The sequence below is a fragment of the Giraffa tippelskirchi genome, chromosome 6, assembly GCF_054371585.1.
Source record: "Giraffa tippelskirchi isolate mGirTip1 chromosome 6, T2T-mGirTip1v1.2.pri, whole genome shotgun sequence".
Classification (NCBI taxonomy): Eukaryota; Metazoa; Chordata; class Mammalia; order Artiodactyla; family Giraffidae; genus Giraffa; species Giraffa tippelskirchi.
In genome coordinates this window covers 161,002,348-161,022,877 of record NC_137280.1, presented here as the reverse complement: position 1 = coordinate 161,022,877, position 20,530 = coordinate 161,002,348, and the positions used below count along the sequence as shown (strand labels likewise).

At 41.0% G+C, this 20,530-nt stretch overlaps 1 protein-coding gene across 1 annotated transcript in view; it reads right to left on the bottom strand.

The window, feature by feature from the left end:
• Positions 1-1,242: 1,242 nt before the first annotated feature.
• ADGRV1 (adhesion G protein-coupled receptor V1) overlaps positions 1,243-20,530 on the bottom strand; it is a 537,185-nt gene continuing 517,897 nt past the window's right edge. The window contains exons 88-90 of the mRNA XM_081504948.1: positions 14,223-14,414; positions 11,781-11,958; positions 1,243-1,680 (exon numbers count right to left, since the gene is read on the bottom strand). Coding sequence (XP_081361074.1) covers positions 1,562-1,680; positions 11,781-11,958; positions 14,223-14,414 — 489 coding nt within the window. The 3' untranslated portion in view covers positions 1,243-1,561. The remainder of the gene's footprint in view (positions 1,681-11,780; positions 11,959-14,222; positions 14,415-20,530) is intronic.

Genomic DNA, 20,530 nt, shown 5'->3' with positions numbered 1-20,530 from the left:
CTTAAGTGACAAATAAGAATCGAATTATCTGCCAAAAAATGTTACAGTAATTATGACTCATGGATTCCATTCCATGAAATCTCACATTTCTACAATCATCATCTAAGCCTCAAATTCATTAAAGCCTATTAACATTTTTTTAAATGGGTATTACCCGTTTCAAAATTTTCATGCTAAATTTTTATTTTATAACCAATTTCATCAATTCCTTCTACCCTATTTTGGAAGACACTACAGTGCAATGCTGTAGATTGAGAGAGACAACACCTTTTTTGTCACTTAATGTATATTTCAATTGTATTACCACCACTTCTAAACTTCCTAAAAAGGACTGTAACTCTGCCAATGATGTTTTTGTTTTTTATGCTGTTTGATTTTGTTGTGCAGCTTTTGTTTCCTGTGCAGCTAAAAAGACAATAGATTGATCAAAACTCAATATAATATGAGATGGAAGTCGGGGAGTGCCAACAGGGAGAAGAAAGGAGAGTCATTTTATAATTCATCAAGATCAATACCGCCACCTCAGGCTTTACAAAAAATAAAGCCGTTTTTCACGGTGATGACAGAACACTTGAGTGTTTTAATTATGGTTTTAAGGGACATTATTAACAACAAAATTTCCCTTAGGTGGGGTTTTTTTTTTCAATTTTAATTTTTTCTTAAAAGGACTACCGCTTTTCCCCCAAATACTTGACAATTCAAAAATAAAAGGCAAAAAGTCTTTCTTAGAACAAACTTGTTCTGTCCTTAAAGGATTCTTCTGGAACTATAGTCAATGAAATCATCCTGAACACAATAGTGTTTGTTCTAGGACAGACTTTCTGATTTCTCATTCCAAGACAAAGACTGAAAAATCCAATCCAAGGAATAATTTCTCCCAAACAAACTCTGCACTGTTTGGATGATCCTCTTCTTAGCTGTATTAAAATGCTTGGTGAAGTTATTTTTAACTGGGAACAGAACATTCATTCTGGAAGATGTTCAGTTCCCTAATTTTATAATGAGCAGAAATAAATACTTTTGATGAAAGACTATGTAAACTACAGTACTCCGTCAATACTCAGGCGCAAAATCAGCAGACAATACATTTTATGGCTTTTAGGAATGAAGGTGAAGTCTTAAATCTGGATCACCTGTATCAGTGTGGGAAGAAACAGGGTGATGGACACTGTCTAGACAGAGTTTGCTTCTTTGCTTGGGCACAATATTTTCTCATAAATAATGAGCTTGGGTGATGCCAAATGAATTCTATGGTTTTTATTGATCGTTATTACTTTTATTAAGCAATGTTAGCATTATTAAAAAACAACGAATACTCTTGGAATATGTACATGCTATTAACTGATATAAATCAATCCTATTAACTGATAACATTGATCCAGGCTTTCACTGTAAGCAGTTAATTTTCAGGTTGCACAAAGGTAAGTAATTTATATTCCGAACACAACAATCACTTCTGGGTTCATCACTCAGTACAATTCACAGAATCCTATTATAGAACGTTTTAGCACAGAGCCAATACAAATATCAAAGTACCCTCATTCTAATGATTACTGAGGTCCTAGAGGTGGGTGTCGGCGATGGGAATCCTTCTGAGTTCCACGATCTGGGAGTCAGTCAAGGTGCCTCCCTCCTGGCTGCCTTGACCGGACTCATTATCACTGACACTGAGACCAGCACCTGCAACAGAAAAAGAATAAACACAAAACTCCCAACTATTAGTCCAGCAAATTAACGGTCAAGTTCCATTAAGTAAACACACGTCTATTTCTACTCTCTTAGTAAAAAGTGGGCTACACACTTAGAATACATATTGACACCTAACAACTATTAAACTGTATTTTAAATTCCTTTTGGTAGTTTCCGTAAGTACAGATTAATTTCTAAAGACATGGATTTGTGCCCTCAATCTTTTTTTCCTGTTTCTACATGGTTGACAGGCATAACTTACTCCGAAGAACACCATTTCTTAATTGGGGGTTTATTAAAGTACAAAAGAAATCAGGCAAGTTAATTAGAATTTTTCAGCAGGGGAAGGGGAGTAGGATTTGCTGTTATAAAACATATATCCTCCAACCCTACATCTACTGAACCTAGTAGGTCCCTCAGCCGACACTCGGTGTGGGCAGGGACCTGAGAAAACTGTGCATTGACAACACGTGGTATTGTATCAGTGCCCAGGAGACACTGGCTCTGAATGACTCAGATCTGATCCCAAGATAAAAATAATTATGTAACACAGTGCCAAAAACAGATCTGCATAGGAATCCCACAAAGCTAGCTGTTGATTGCAGATAGTGCCCAGAATCTCTGTATTGAGGAAGTGCCACTATTTACTACTTTTTTCACAACTTGGAATAATTCAGAAAACCTGACACAAGATGAGACTAGCACCTTGCTGTTTTCTTCTGTAATGTGTAAACACACAAACTCTCTCACACACACACACAGACAGAATAGGGATGTGGTCACAGTGTGTGCTGTTGGCTGAATCACCAGAGATTACAGCTCCCAGCCCCATCCCCTCTGCTGGGCACAAGACTGCAAACAAGAAGGAAAGCGAAAAACCAGTTGCCCGGGCAGCTCATACTTCCCTTTCTATCTGAGGTGTAGGAAAGGCAGTTTTGCAGAGCTGGTAGCCATGGGAAGACAGTGGATTAGCTTCTTCTTAACCTATTTGGAGATGGAAGCAGGAGCCTGCTAAGGATCTCCTACTAGCCAAACGCCCCCTCTTTTGGGTCTCTGTCCTTCCCACCCTCTCTCTTTTAAAGGCTGCTGTTGAAACCTCACTGTCTGGCTTTGGTTCCGTGACACCGCACTGGCCCATCTTATCCTGTGGACTCTTTTCAAAGCTCTTCTGCTTTCTTTTGCATCTCCTCCTGCTGTCTGACCTCTGGAGGGCTTGTCTTCAGCCCAGCTTCAAGGCTGATCCATCTGACTCTGGCCTGCTCTCTAGCCTTAATGTCTCACTAGAGCCACTGGTCCGGAGAAGGCAATGGCATCCCACTCCAGTACTCTTGCCTGGAAAATCCCATGGATGGAGGAGCCTGGTAGGCTGCAGTCCATGGGGTCACGAAGAGTCGGACACGACTGAGTGACTTCACTTTCACTTTTCCCTTTCATGCACTGGAGAAGGAAATGGCAACCCACTCCAGTGTTCTTGCCTGGAGAATCCCAGGGACGGCAGAGCCTGCTGGGCTGCCATCTACGGGGTTGCACAGAGTCGGACATGACTGAGGTGACTTAGCAGTAGCAGAGCCACTGGTCACTCCTTTTTCCCCACCATGTCATTAGTCAGTACTTCTGCCTAGAAGGCTCTTTCCCTGCCCCTCAACCCTTCTGCTTGGTTGCTTTTACTCTTCCTGTAAATATCAACTCAGGTAGCATCTCCTGTGCTACCCATGACAACATGATGATTCTCTTTTCTCTTTAAAAATTTCTGGTTCTTCCATTGGATTATGTCCCCCAGGTCATAGGACAGTGCCCAGCCACTGCGTGTATTCAGTAAATGTTTGTTGAGTATAGTAATAAATTATGCTCTGCATCTTAGTTCTTGAAAATGCCTCTTTAATTTTTATCATCAGTTCATCAGAATGTCCTCCTGATCCATTCTACATTCCACTGTCTTCTCAAGAACAAACATTAGTTCCTATTGTAAACTGCATCAAGCCTGGAACTCTCTGCACTGTCTTTCAAGATACTAACCCGGCTGGACTTTACCAAACAGACATATTCCAGTCTTTGCCCATTGGAAAACTTTTCTTAGTGTCATCAGTTCTTGAGACTGGTCCCTGCATGTGCCACGTTAATTTCAGCCTGAGTGTCTTCCTATCCATCCTTCAAGGCCCATTTCCACATCCTTTCACAAATACTTCTTTCACTATTCCTTTAAGCAGGGAGCTGAAGGATGCAATATTAGAAAAGTCCTAGTTTATACCTGGAAAAAATTATTAATCACATTCCATTTACCATCTCAAATTGCCCTGATGTGGATGATAAATTGTATGGGAGTGCTCTATATTGGGTTGGCCAAAAAGTTTGTTTGGGTTTTTCCATAAAATGTTACGGGAAAACCAGAAAGAACTTTTTGGCTAATCCAGTATAATGCACATGTAAGTCATGAAGCAAAACATGTGACAAACACCCATGAAGTCTTTCCTCAAGTTAAGAACCAGAATATTACCAATGACAATGTATTTTTAAAAATTTAGTCAGTTGCCATAATTGAAAAATGAATATCATTAACAAAAAAAAATCAGATATGGGATTTCTCTTTAAAAAACAGAAGACAAGGCAATACTGGGCCTGTATTTCTGGATTGCATAAAACAACAACAATAAATTCATGGGGCAAGCAGTGCCTTTTGGTTTGCTGCTGTTGTTATCAGTCTTCTTGAATCCCTCATGCTGTTTGACTGGCTCTACGTTTTAAGTAATATTTGAGTTTGGCAGACTGTCTTTGAAGGACAAAGGGCCCATGTTTCTCTGCCAGGGAGGCAGAGGAACGGCCCAACTTATAACAGAAGAACCTCCCACTGGATCAGTGCCACACTGGCATTTTATAAAGTGGTGACTGAGGCCTTGAGGCCTACAGCAGCTTGATCTGAGTAACTCAAGGGTTCAGTTGCCCAATATGGGATTAACTCCAGAGAAACAGAAAGGACCTCAGCATTAGTACCAGGGGAAAGTGAGGCTTAATGTAACAATCAAGCACCAACTCCTTCTGATTTCAAAGGTGGCCTGCTCTAAATGCCATTGTATGTGCTCGGTCGCATCCAGCTCTTTGCGACCCCGTGGACTGTAGTTCACCAGGCTCCTCTGTCCGTTGGATTTTTCCAGCAGGAACACTGGAGCGGGTTGCCATTTTCTCCCCGGGGGGATCTTCCCCACCCAGGGATCGAACCCGCGTCTCCCCACTGCAGGTGGGTTCTTTACCGCCGAGTCACCTGGGAAGCCCCTCTAAATGACACTGGGAACATATAAGCATCTGCCCAGCATGGTGATAAAGCATGCTAGAAAGAAGTTCCTGAACTGAGAGCCTGCTGAGCAGACTGTGAGGCTCGGGGTACACGGGGCTGGGAGGTTGAACGTGGGTGCAGCTGTACAAGTGACTGGGTGTCGCCGGCTCGTCCAGTACAGCGGGGAGCCCTGGACGGTGTCAGCAAGTTCTCGATGCAGCCTCCCCTGAGTCACCACATCTGTGTGATCCACCTCGCCCTTCTTTGCAGTTTCCTCCCAGTTGACATAAATTTACAATACCCGAATCCTAATCCCTCGCCGAGACTCAAGACGGAACACATTCTCCACACGAGTATAAGACGGCAGAACTGGGAACACAGCCCAGGTTTCTTGTCTCTTTGTAAATGCATTCAGTGATCTAGGAAGGTATTTGGCAATAGGCATCCTGATATTCTGAAAAGCATTTTCGTGCTTAAATTTTAAGCTAAAAATTTATGAAAAATCCAGTAAGTGTGATGATAGTAACTCTCACTCTTGGTAGACTGAACAGGCAATGTCAAAGGAACTATAAGTAACAATTCACATTTATCTAGAGTCTCTCCTCGACATTTCAACATACTTTAGTTAGAGAGCATGACTGAAAGACAGTGAAGTGAAGTCGCTCAGTCGCGTCTGACTCTTTGCGACCCCATGGACTGTAGCCCACCAGGCTCCTCCATCCGTGGGATTTTCCAGGCAAGAGTACTGGAGTGGGTTGCCATTGCCTTCTCCAGAGGATCTTCCCAACCCAGGGATCGAACCCGGGTATCCCACATTGTAGGCAGACGCTGTACCATCTGAGCCACCAGGGAAGTTAGTAGTCCTGTTTTATAGACACGGAGACTGAGTGGGGATCAGAGGTGTTCACTGAGTGGCCCACGCCACATAGCAGGGAAATTACAGAATGAAGATACACAACTGGACTTCTCGTTTTAAATTTTACTTTGTTTTTGGCCATGCCATGCTGCCTGTGGGATCTTAGTTCTCTGACCAGGGACTGAATCCAGGTCCAGGGCAGTGAAAGCCCCTGACCGCTGGACTGCCAGGGAATTCCCTATTTTTTTAAAAAAAACCATTTATTTATTTATTTATTTGGCTATGCTGGATCTAAGTTGTGTCACATGAGATTTTCAATCTTTGTTGTGGTATGTGGGCTCCCTGCATTAGAAGTACGGAGTCTTAGTCACTGGACCAGAAGGGAAGTCCCTCCAACTGAATTTTTGACACCAAATGTAAGGTATTGTCTTTTAACACATCCTATGGTCTCTTATATTAAAAAGCAGAGACATTACTTTGTCAACAAAGGTCCGTCTAGTCAAGGCTATGGTTTTTCCGGTGGTCATGTATGGATGTGAGAGTTGGACTGTGAAGAAAGCTGAGCGCTGAAGAATTGATGCTTTTAAACTGTGGTGTTGGAGAAGACTCTTGAAGAGTCCCTTGGACTGCAAGGAGATCAAACCAGTCCATCCTAAAGGAGATCAGTCCTGGGTGTTCATTGGAAGGACTGATGTTGAAGCTGAAACTCCAATACTTTGGCCACCTGATGCGAAGAGCTGACTCATTAGAAAAGACCCTGATGCTGGGAAAGATTGAGGGCAGGAGGAGAAGGGGACGACAGAGGATGAGATGGTTGGATGGCATCACCGACTCGATGGACATGGGTTTGGGTGGGCTCCAGGACTTGGTGATAGACAGGGAGGCCTGGTGTGCTGTGGTTCATGGGGTCGCAAAGAGTCGGACACGACCGAGCTAATGGTCTCTTATGGGGACAGCTCTAACTGTGTGATTTCTTTGTCCCCCAGGTTTCAAGTGTTCACACATCTGTTTATAGAATACATTTCAAACTACTTGGCAGATATTCAGGCACCAACCTACCTCACTATTTTCAAGAGTTATGGTGCAGTGAACACTCAGGTGTTACAGAACACATTATAAACATTTAAAACTGTTTTTAAGCACAACAACAAATAATTTATACCACAAACTGAACTTAAATTCTGCCAGACAATACAGTAGATTCTTCACATAGACAATCTCTAAACTTCATGAAAACTAACAATGAGAATCCTTATGTGATAAATGAAACAGAAAGATCGAGCTCCTTGCTGAAAGTCACACAGACAGAAGACTGAAGAGCTAGAATTGCCACACAAACGTCTCTGAATTCAAAGCCCATTCTTACTTTCTATGGCCTTTTGACACGTGGCAATGATACAAAGGTCATACTCCTTCAATCTGCTTCTGAGGCAAAGAAATCAAAATCTTTTCAAATTCTATTTTCCCACTTTGATCTCCATCTAACTTTGTTTAGTCCACTGGAGTGCCTAAGTTCTTGGAGTTAAATAACTCATTGTAGTTTTAATGTGATGCCTCTGAAAGAGAAATTTATTAATGGGTTCTTTGAGGAGTTCATGAATTTGGACCTTGATTCTGAATGTTTTCATTTGTGTTCAAGGACTTGGTATTTATTTTCTTCTGACTGAAAAAGAAATCATTTAAAGGTTTCCAGTAAGGAAACGTCTGCCATGACATCAGTGTCATTGGTCTGAGGTAAAAGAAGGAAGTCAACGGACTAAGGAAGATACGGAATCAGATTAGTCCCTCTGGGAGAAACCCAGTGAAGAAACACCCTGAATCAAAGCCCAATACGCTCTCAGCTTGACATTTTCAAGAATTTCGCCATCTTTGGCTGACATAAAGATGACAGTAATCAAAACACTTCTCATTGGGGATGTAAGCAGAGTCCATGCCCCTCCATTATGGACTCACGCTGTGTAGGCTGAGTCTGTTCTAGTTGGCTCGGCACCTTCTCCTCCTCCCTAAAATGGAGGCTGCTCCAGGGTGATTGTTCTCTTTCTCCCAAAGTCCTGGCTGGAGACAATGAGGATACACTGGAAAGTTCTATTAAAATAACAAGACACCACCAGTCTAGAACTGAGTGTCTCATTTGCCTGTGAAGAGCCTGATGGATTTCTGTTTTCTTCTTTATTTTGGTTGTGCAGTGCGGCATGCTGGGATCTTAGTTCCCCAAGCAGGGATCAAACCCACACCCACTAGAGTGGAAACTTGGAGTCTTATCCACTAGCCTGCCAGGAAAGTCCCGAGGCTGATGTATTTCGAGAACAACTAATTGAAAGATACTATGTCCTCTTTTTAGAGTGAAATGTGAATGTCTCATACAGGGACAAATAATTTATTTTAAAAATGAAAATGGTCAATTGTGTTTTCTTTTTCTTTGTGTTCTTTTTTATAAAATAGATTCAATATGGTTAAAATTCAAATGGAAACACAAATCCATGACTGGTATGGGGGCAAGGGCTTGTATTTTATACCAATCAAATGAATTCCAAACATAAAATATATTAAATTAGGATAAAATTCTGTGCTGTGAGTAGAATGGCAATACAAGTTAAAAGAGAAAAGAGAATGGTGTAAAATCTCCAACTGTAAAAGAAAAGTTTGCTTGTATATATTTGAAATAAAATGAATAACAGTGGGCATCAAATTGCTCTGGTACTTAAACCCTTAAACCCTAAAATTTATAATACAATAGAAACGACATTGTTTGATACTATTTAAACTCATGATGACAACCTTTAGATGCTTATTTAGATATATGCAAACAGCAACATAGTTGTTCAAAGTTGTTTAGGGGTTCCAATGAGAAAGACTTGGAAGATCCATTGTTCCTAGCACTTGACCTTGAGTGGCCCCCAGTTATGGCGGATCTGAGACAGGTCAAGGTTTACAAACTCAAACATCACAGTTGCAAGGGAGGCTCCCATGAACCAGTGACACAGGGCTGGTGGGCACTGGACAAACTGAAGCGCTCACGTTCCACTAGAGGGGCAGCCGTTACTCAGCTCCAATCAAGCAATGCTGTGTTCGATTTTAAGCACTTTATCGGTAGATTTTTTTTCTTATGAAGACTTCGGGATTTTTATGGGATATCTCTACATTTTAAAACTTTGGCTCCAAAAAATGTTAAAAGTGCAATGAGGTTCAAATAAAACTCCCGGTTAACCCAACTCTGGCCTATGTGTCAACTGTGAATTCCACTGTGGGTAGAGTGGCAGGTGGACTGTTCCTTTGATTGACCATATTCTATGATGGAAAGCATCTATGGGGTGGTGCTTGATTATTATAGTACCTTTCCTAAAAACAGACGGAGCCAGTGTGAGAGACTGCTATTTTGGTCTTTTTTAAGCACTTACTTCCTAAAAGAGTTGAGTGAACTCGAAGGAATGCTAAACTCAGTCTATAAGCAAGCAAGTCATTCCATGCATTCCTCAATGGAATGCATTTAATACTTGTTATATATATAGGACCCAGATCTAATTTAATTATGTTGTAGGAATTCATTTTATGCTTCCAGGGTCATAACAGCAACTGTCTGCATTGTAATGCTGGGGACATAATCTACCCTGAAAATTATCTGAAACCTGAAAGCCCCCTTTCAGTCCTAAGTCGGATGAGCATTTCACACAGTTGCCCCTCCCTCCTTCACGGAACTCTCTTCTCTCGAGTTCTCGTGCTGACCTTGTACAGTGTCCTTTGTAGGATCCTCTTCTATTCACTCTTCAGCATAAGTATTACCTTGGATGTTCTTCTTGTTTCCTTTCTCATGTCTTCCCTTCTTTCCTCTCCATTCCCTTCCTCACCTCTTTCCATCTCATCTCTTAGCTTCCACTCTTCCAGAGTAAACTCATTTCTCCCCATGGTTTCACATGTAACTCTGCACGATGCCATTCAAGATCATTACCTCCAACCGTGATCTCTCACCGAAGGTCCCACCTTGAATATTTAATAGCCACCAGGCTGAATGATCAATGATCCAAGTCTGAACTCCCCCGTGTCCCCTTGAGAGCAAATAAACAAGCGGATGCTCTATGTATGACTCCCCAGTCACCTAGGTGAGAAGCACGAGTCTTTGCTGACTGTCTTCTCAGTGTTTCCTCCGCATTCCTCTTGGCCTTCTTCTTGTCGCTTCCCAGATTTGAGGTTTAAACCATGTTTCTTGGGGCTATGGGGATTTACCTCTCAGCTTTTCTGATTTTGCTTCTAAATTTATTCTTCACACTTCCCTAAGAGTTATTTTGCCTCAAAACCAGTGGGAACATGTTGTTCTTCTCCTCAAAAACCTCCATGGCTTACTGAGTTCTATAAAAACCCCACCCCTTAGCGTGGCATCTGAAGAGCATTTTCCATCATGCAGAGCGTCAGTAAGTGTTCTGCTTCCCCAAATGAGTCTGTCGCTAAATGTGTTCTGGAAGCCACAGGTGAATGAAGTGAGTTTCTTTAGGACTTTTCAGATCTGCTAAAATGCTCAACTGAATACTGAATCTCTGCAGTTTCCCAAGTATACCTGGTCAGGGGGACCTTTTCACTGAGCATGTCTGTGAATATCCCAAACAGGGTGCCAGCTGAAACCCAGCTGAGGAACTACAGTGATTTATCAACGAAGCAGGTAAACGACTTTCCAGGCTTTTCTCCTGCTGCCTGACCTCACTCACCCCACTCCCCATCCCCTGCAGCCCTGGGCTTTGGCTAATTCTATTCCGTCAGCCTGTAATGCCTTTCCTCTATGCTTTACTTACGTTCAGTTCAGTCGCTCAGTCGTGTCCGACTCTTTGCGACCCCATGAATTGCAGCACGCCAGGCCTCTGTCCGTCACCAACTCCTGGAGTCTACCCAAACCCACGTCCACTGAGTCAGTGATGCCATCCAACCATCTCATCCTCTGTTGTCCCCTTCTCCTCCTGCCCCCAATCCTACCCAGCATTAGGGTCTTTTCCAATGAGTCAACTCTTCCATAAACCCTACATATTCTTCAAGACGCAATGGATCAGATTTTTAAAAAATTTTCCTTGAATCCTCAATAATTAATAATAACTCTTTCCACTACTTAGCTTACTCTTCTTAATGTCATGTTTGTGTGAATGTCTATTCCGCCAAGCAAACTCTTAAATTTCACCTTTCTTTTCTTCCTTCCTCCCTCCCTCCTCTTTCTTTTTTGCTCTCATTCATTCATTCTCCAACAACATCTACAAAAGGCTAACCAACTGCCAAGCACTGATCTGAACACAGGAATATATATAATCGAATGTACTTTTGAATAACTGTTTCAATAAATTTATCTGAGCACAGACATATCTTCTTGCATGTTTGTACATCTGGAAATGTAAAAGTTCACTGAACTTTTGGTAACAGTGACAGATCAACATTTTTCTGAGAAAAAAAAAGAAAAGAAAGAAGTTGCATATTTGATTGGAAAACAACTCTCCATGGGGGTCACAGACTGGTAAAGCTGAATATATAGGAAGATCCAATGAAATACTACATGTGATGGCACTTTAAAAACTGTAGAACTGTACGAGAGACACATTATGTTGCCTTTGAAAGTTTCTGCCTCAAAGCTACTCCATAAGAAATTCTCTTCGGCAGGTCAGAGGCAAAACTCTCTCAGGGAGGTTGCTACCAGATTCTTACAGCGCCGAATCTATCTCAATCGGTGTTCTATCTAGCAAGATTCCAGTGCATAGATATTTACATCGAGTTACAATATGCCTTTTTCTTAGAAGCAAATTGTCCATTATTTTTAGGTTGTCTCATATCTGGTGCCAAGAACAAAACATCCTAGAATTCGGCGGGGATTAGGAATGGGTCATGGGAATCCGAATGCGCTAAGGGTGACATTGTACTTCTGAAACTTCATGGGAAGAAGAAATAAATCACAGCATAGCAAGAGTGCTTCCTTCTAATGGGGTTTGTGGGTTCACATACCAGTTTTTAATGCAAATATCAAGTCATCAAACTCCTGGGACTCCTCATCGGCTATTAGTGACCCTTGGCCATACCCTCCAGAGGAAGGGAACGTGGCGCCATTTTGTGGGCTTGGCTTTAAGTCAGGGCTGGCCTGACTGGCTTGCTGGAAGGATGCTCTCTCCCAGTCAGGTGGCACCTTTGGGGTTAAAAGAAAAGAAAATCATGATATGAGTACATATATATTTACCCTGAAATCTATATGAGCTATTTATCTCTAGATCTCATTACAAAGACCAAGTGAGAGGGCAATTGAACTGTTTATAGACGGAAGACCTTTAATTTTACCTCTGTTCCTCAGAAAAGTATGTCTTTTCACGAGACAACCTAATCTGGTGACACTGAACAATTTCTCTTATGAGAATTAGCTTGTAGATTTCTATGCTGTCATGTGTGGAAAAAGAGAAGCTTTTTTTTTAACCCAATCAGTACGTTAACTTTTTTTCACAGAATATGTGCAAAAAAAAAAAGCTGTTAAAAGTATAAGAACTGGAAAAGAACTCTCCTAATCTTTAAGATAAAACATAGAATTTTAAATATAGTAGCTACCTACAAGGATATACTGAATTGAAAAGAAAAGCTCTTTAATAGAATCCTGAAGTCCTCCTTTTTAAAATTTAAATGATGAAAAAGATGGTTCTATCTTGAAGTGAGTAAATATATTTGCTTCCTTTGTGCCTACTTCTTAAAAAAAAAAAAAAAAAAAAAAAGCCTAATCCTTCCTTTCCTCATGCTTTCCCTTCTCTGCGTGGCTTTTCAGAATGTCCTTGCCAGTCCCTCGCTGACAGCTGGACCAACGCCAGTTCCAGGCTTCTGAGGAATGCAGGGCGCACGTCGGGGTATGGCGTTGTGCTACACCCGCGATGAACATCCAAGGAGCGGCCCAGGCCAGGAACTGAACCGTCACAGCTGCTGCCTCCCAATACAAGGTTCTCTGAGGGACTACAGGATGCCTTGCAACTGAGGAAAGTGATCTGAGGGAGGGATAAGTCAATCTGAGAGCAGAGGAAACCTAAAATATTTCCTGAAGCAGCAGAGCCTCCGGACTGGCACTCTTCAGCACAGTGATGGTTCAATACAGCTCGGTGGGGCCCTGTGAGGCTGCAAATGTTTCATACCTTTGCTCTCCATTACGTTGGCTGCTGAGCACTTGGACGTGGCCAGAGTGATGGATGAATTGAGTTTTTACTGTTACTTAAATTTGGCCAGTTTAAATTTAAGCAGTCACACATGGCTCATAGCTCATGTATTGCATAGTTCAGATCTAGACAAATCTAAACTGGGTAACCAATCAAAGAGACAAAAAAAAATTCTTTTTAAAGATTAACTCCTGCACTGCTGATCCTGGCAATATTTGTTTCCATTGTTATCAGCTGTTATGTGAAAATAATTCAGTTTTAAGAACTTTTGGGATATAGAAATGTTACTAGTTTGCTAAGCATTTAAGGGTACTAAACATCTATCTGTCTTTAAATATGATACTTTATTTGTGATCACTTACCTTAATTTTCACCTAACATGAATAAAATTACTTTCAAAATTAACATGGAAGACAACAAAACATATCACTGAACAGGCAGATTATCTATTTATCTACCCACCTATCTATTATCTGTTTTCTTTTCAGATATATGCACTTTTATTTCTTGATTTTTTTTCAGGACACAAACACAAATACTGTTTCCCTTTGCTCTTTAATATGGAGACACTGATATAAGCTCTATAAGGAATGGTAGGCAGGCACATCTTAGGCACTGCAGAAATTGTCAGGGTAACCCTCCTGACCATGTCTCCTGGACAAATAACTTCAGGTATGTTTTCAAATACGAGCAGTGGTGCCAGTGCTACGGCTGACACTATTGATGGGTTGGTGGCAACGTGATTGAGACATAAGAACCCAAAATGATGTGGTCAGAGAACAGTGGGAGGTTTGTTTGTTTGCTGGGATTGAATAGTGAATTGGGAAGGGCAAAGGAAGAGAGCCGTGAAAATATTTTCAGGAAGGAACAGTATTTAAAACACCATTTCTGAAGCAGATTTAGTCACTGCAAGGACAAGGAGCCCGGCGGGCTGCAGTCCATGGGGTCGCAAAGAGTCGGACACCACTGAGGGACTATGCACAAGGGTCAAATTAGGAAGCTTTTGAAGAAAGAGATGACAGATTCCGTGCTGACTTCCCAGGACAAACCACTGGTGAGTAGAGCTCACAAAGCACAGAGGAAAAAGAATTAGGTAACAGACACGAACTGCGGTAAGCACAGCAAATATCAGAGATCAGAGAGTGTCAGGAGGAAAGGGACCTGGAAGTGACGTGGCACAGTTTAACTTGTACTGTCCAAAATGGAAAGGATGTGTATGAGAGAGACAGACAGGAGGAAAAGGAGAAAGGGCGAGGGGCGGCACCTCCTCCACAGCACTGATGAGATTCTGGGTGGACTTGCTGATCTCGCCCCCAGCAGCAGGCATTCCGCTCCCGGGGGTGAAGAAGGCGGTGCTCGGTCCTGGGTGCCCATTCATTTCCACTGTGTAGCTGGCCTTCATGGGGCAGCACGTCTGGTTGTGTAGAATGAAATAAACCACAAAAACGTAAAGTCCCTGCAAAAGAAGAGAGTCCTAGCATGTTAAAGGGAAGCCTGCTACCAAAGCTAAAGAATAAACATGATTGCAAGCATAGCTGCCTTTCTACAAGTGTTCTCCAAATTCTCCCCAAAGCTGGGAATGACAGGACGTGTTTGAAGCAGGAGGCCATTGGAAATTTCTGAATGGCACGAGGGTTCTTCAATGTCTTTTGAGAAAACTGCTAACAAGACATTTTTTACTTAGTTAAAACATCAGAACTCTGAGATCTAGCTCTACTAATACCTGAATATAGACCTGCAGAGAAATGTGTCTGTCTGATTCACTGTGTACATTTTGTTTTACAGGGCAATCTCTTGCCTTTGAAAAAATTACTGTGGTTTTTTTTTTTTTCCCCCGCACCTATTGCATTCTCTTTTTTTATTTTTTTCTCAGCTAAATGGTAATGCTCCAGCCACCTTAGAGACTGAGGGAAGGGCAGGACTAATTAAGCCTTCTGCTTTTGTTTATCTATCTCACCTACTTATCTCAGTTGGAAATAAAATCACTGCGTGGGGATTCAGTATGGATTGCTCAATATTTAGCATGCTTCTCAGTGAACATTACATGAGGACTACAAAGCTATCTCGTGCCTTCTTAAACATCTGCTGGCCCTTTAAATTCTTTTGCAATCTAGTCAAACTCGACAATTGCTCTGCTTCCGTCACAGAGAGCAACTCACATTTTGCAATTGTGTTCCAGGCATTGCCTACACTGGCTTTCCTTCATGATCTCTACAAGGGGTCTACTGTATACTTCTAATCATGCTTCTATAAAGCTTGGTAATTTTGACCTTTACACTCAGCCAATAAAATATGTTAAATTGTGCCTTTTGTGTCTATTAATACTGATGTTTAAGTTTTAGAAGCAAATAAGAATCTCCTTAGTTACTAAAATTCTTATAATTAATCCATAAAAATGAAAGTAAGACACACAGCCTGTTAAAGAAAAAAAGGAGTTAATGTCAAAACTTCATAAAACACAAGTAAGTATGGTCAGTTTTGAGGTCTGCATTCTCCCATGGCCCCTAATATTTCTGGCAGTGTAGAAGCAGGAAAGCAAACAATATTGTGGACTTAAGACTTGTACCTGCTGGAATAAATAGTAAAAAGTCTATTAGAAAATCCTCAAGGCACAAGAATTACAACTAACTTTTAATGGAAAATGAAATTAGAGGACAGTGTGAAAGCTAGGAATACTAGCCTTTGATCTCTGTTGCCATTTCTGGAATATTGTTATAAATTAGGATTTTCTCCTCTTTCTACTGGAATAACCCCATCCTGAGTTGGCATCCAGTCTATATAATTAACAAACTCTGTGTTGAAATCAGTGGTTTATCTGCTAAAATATTTAAAATGCAATTACTCTAACCATGATACAAAATTAGTAACAGAAACATTAATTTCCTTTTGAATTGGGCTTGTTTTGGTTTTTTGGAAACAACATTAATATTCTAAATTACGTAGGGTAAGCACATTAGTTTCACGTGCAAATGATGTTATGCATATTAGCAGAAATCTTTCTGAAAACACACATGTCCAACATTTTTCTTGTACACGTAATTTTTCACATGGGTATGACTTAACTATATTGGCCACGGCAATAGACAAAACAGGAAAAAAAATTAAACTGTCAGCCTTGAAAATTGTGAGAATGTCACTGATTTATTTCAGGATTTCTCTAAGTGTGACTAAGTGATGGGGTAAAAGCTAGATTGGAAAAAAAATGTCCTAAAAATTCATCTCCAAGGACCCATTTGTTAAAACAGCACATTCTCTCTTGTTTGTTTTTATATCAAGCCTTTTGTGCTTCAGAGGAGGAACTATCTGCTGAAAATAACTTGCATGTGAAAACTACATATGCTGTGTTTTTTTCTTAAAAGCGTATTTACATATACAGTAAATACTCTGAACCTTTTAGATGTGTATCAGAAAATATAAACACTGTTAAAATGGAAAGAAAAGAATGTTTAAATGAAGATTGTATGACATTTGCCTGTGTCCAGTCCAGGCTGGGCAAATATAGAAAAAGGACTTTCATTATCCATAGTACTCAGCTGTGGAGGTTTCTGACCTCACAGTAAAAACAAGTCCCTATTTCAAAGGCTGTATGTTAAATCTCAGGTTCTCCTTTGAATGTGAATGTGTGTGTGTGCACAAGTGTGTGTGTGTATGCTCAACCGCTCAGTCATGTCTGACTCTTTGTGACTCCATGGACTGCAGCCTGCCAGGCTCCTCTGTCCATAGAATTCTCCAGGCAAGAATACTGGAGTGGGTTGCCGTTTCCTACTCCAGGGGAGCTTCCCAATCCAGGGATTGAACCCGCGTCTGCTGCACTGGCAGGCAGAGTCCTCACCCCTGTGCTGTATGGTGTTCTGTAAAAGAATTTTATGAGAGCATCTCGAATCTCAGCTACTCAATCCAATGTGTTGACTTCCCCTATGTGCACTGCCAGGCAATGAGATGCAAGGATAGAACATTTGGTTCCTACTCCAAGTTGCTAACAAAGACAATATCCTACCAAATAATAGGGTAACTGTTTCTGAAGCAGGATATATATAATTCATCTGTCCTTCCTAGTCTTTATTTAGTGAAAGCTTACAGAGAAGGAGATTCTTTCCGTGTATTGCTATTTTGATTATTTTACTGGATTTCCTACTACAATGATGAAAAAATGATTTCAAAAACCTTTAGTTGAATTACATCTGGATTGGCCAGCTCTGAATTTATTTTGATGCAGGAATTTAAACTTATTAGCAAGTGCTCAGTGAGACATAAAGGAGACCATAATGATCTGAAGTAGCAGTCCCCAACCTTTCTGGCACCAGGGACCAGTTTTGTGGAAGACAGTTTTTCCACAAACTGGGGCCAGGGGGATGGTTTGGGGATGATTCAAGTGAATTACATTAATTGCGCATTCATTCCTATTATTATTACATCAGCTCCACCTTTGAACATTAGGCATTAGATCCTGAAGGTTAGGGAGCTCTGCTCTAAAGAAGTTAATAAATACTCTTAACATCATCAGGGAGCAAATAAGTACAGGAGATTTTGGCTGCTTATCTCAGTAATTTATGTTGGTTCCACACGTGATGGGAAACAGTCAACATTGCCATTTAACAAATTCACCCAAGAAGCGGTAGCAGATGAGAAGTGGGGAAACAGGAAGTTGACTAAGCTGCTTGCCTCTGAAGGAAGTGAAGTCTCAGGGTTTCATACTGATTCGGAGACCTCATCTAAGTGTCCCCTCTGAGGACTAAGATGCAGCCCTCAGCTAAGAACAGTTAAGCTTTTTAAAACTTGTAAAAAGATCTCAGGGGAGGGCTTCTCTGGTGGCTCAGTGGTAAAGAAAAGGCAGGAGCCACGGGTTCGATCCCAGATCCAGGAAGATCCCACATGTTGCTCCCCCATGGTGCAGAGCATCTAAGTCTGTGTGGTACAACTACTGAGACTGTGCTCCACAGCCCAGGAGACACGGCCACAGAAGCACTAGAGACTGCACTCCACGAGAAGAGAAGCCACCGCAATGGGAAGCCCATGCGCCACAACTAGAGAAAAGCCCGCGCAGCAACAAAGACCCAGCACTGCCAAAAATAAACAAATAAATGGGGGAACACAAAGACCTCAGGAGGGTAACACCGGGTATCAAGCCATAACTAAAGGCACGCTGTCCTAGTCAGCAATCCTTTTAGTCTCTGTCTTTCTCATCCCATAATTTCTTCAGGTTACAGAAAAAGTGGTTAGATGGCCAAGAGGCATGTGAAAAGATGCTCAGCATTGCTCATTATTGGAGAAATGCAAGTCAAACCTATAATGAGGTACCACCTAACACTGGTCACAACGGCATCATCAAAATATCTACAAACAATAAACGCTGGAGAGGGTGTGAGAAAAGGGGACCCTCCTACACTGTTGGTGAGAATATAAATTGTGGAGACCAGTATGGAGGTTGCTTAAAAAGCTAAACATAGAACTGCCATATGACCCAGCAATCCACTATTGGGCGTGTACCCTGAGAACACCATAACTCAAAACAGACACATGCATCCCAGTCTTCACTGTAGCACTATTTACAATAGCCAGGACATGAAAGCAGCCTAGATGTCCGTTGACAGATGAATGGTAAAGAAGACGTGGCACATTTTACTCAGCCATAAAAAGGAACGAAATTGAGTCAGTTGAAGTGATGTGGATGAAACTAGAGCCTGTCATACAGAGTGAAGTAAGTAAGAAAGAGAAAAACAAATGTTGTATTCTCACACATATGTATGGAATCTAGAAAAATGGTAGTGATGAGCCTATATGCAGGGCAGGAATAGAGGAGAAGGCAATGGCACCCCACTCCAGTAGTCTTGCCTGGAAAATCCCATGGACAGAGGAGCCTGGCAGGCTGCAGTCCATGGGGTCGCTAAGAGTCAGACACGACTGAGCGACTTCACTTTCACTTTTCACTTTCATGCATTGGAGAAGGACATGGCAACCCACTCTAGTGTTCTTGCCTGGAGAATCCCAGGGACGGGGGAGCCTGGTGGGCTGCCGTCTATGGGGTTGCACAGAGTCGGACATGACTGAAGCGACTTAGCAGCAGCAGCAGCAATACAGGTGCAGACACAGAGAACAGACTTTCGGACACAGCATGTTGGGGAAGGAGAGGGATGAATCGAGAGCGCAGCACTGACATATACATACTGCAATGAATAAAATATTAATGGATAGTTAGCGGGAAGCTGCTGTGTATAGCACAGGGAGCTCAGCTCTGTTCTCTGTGATGACCTAGAGGGGTGGAACAGGAGGGGGTCAGGGAGGATCAAAAGGGAGGGGATATATGTATATATATATGTCGGATTCACAATGTTACACAGCAGAAACTAACATGACATTGTAAAGAAAAGAAAAGAAAATCAAATACATTAAATGAACCAACCCACTTAACAGCTGCCCAAGCTTATACCTTTAATTTTATCTGTCTCTAAATTTCGTGACATGTAAGTTCATTATTTTGACTGTGTTCTGAACGCTGGCCTGCATGCACAGCCAGTTGGATGAGTGTGACAAACCCCATGCTACGTCCTCCACCTGTGAGCATGGACACACCCACACAGCAAGAGCTCTCAGCTCCTGAGCTAAATGTGTCCCGCATCCTGACATACTGATTCTGTGTGGCCTTTATTTCTAATATTTATTTTAATTTCTGGCAAAAAGCTATTATATATGATAAAAATATACCAGTGACAGTACCTAGCAAGTCTTTAAAACACAAAGAACTGAATCAGTCTACATATTAAAAAACAGGGCTTTTCTGGTGGCTCAGATGGTAAAGACTCCTTCTGCAATATTAAATTATTATTTATATTAATTTTATAATATAAAACACATATTTTGTATTAAAATGTAAATTTTAGAATACATATTTTATATTAAAATGTAAATTTTATAAAATACATGTTTTATATTAAAATATAAATTTAAACTTTATATAAATTTAAATTTATAAAATTTAATTTTTATATATTTTATAAAATATAAATTTTATATACAGCATTTAAATATTTGAGGAATAAAAAGCTGGACACCTATAAGCAATGAAAGATTGGTCTCACAGACATCACAGATCTCATGAATGCCATGACAGTTGATGAACAACTGAGCTATCAGTAGCTGGAACTGATTATGGATGAGGCATATCATGACTCAGAGAATCTGAAAATACAGGAAGAGGTTTGGCTAATATAAAATTCCAGGGGATTAAGACGAAAAAAAGACCGACTAAAGGAATAAAAGAAGCTAATCGGTAAGAAAAATACTCAAGAATTGGTAATTATTATCTGTGAAACAGGGAATTCAATGAATGTAACTGGAGATGAATGAAAATATATAATATTAACACAGAAAAGGTTCCTGGAAAAAAACCAAAAACTTAATCCACAGATTGAAAGTATTAACTATAATACCATGTACCAGGGAAATTTTGATATAGATTTCTTGATACCACATCATAGCCTTATTAGGTGTTAAACTTTAAGAGATTCCACCAGAAAACAAGCCAGTCTGTTAATAAATGGTAAATTTTAGGCTGCCTTCAGACTTCTTTACATC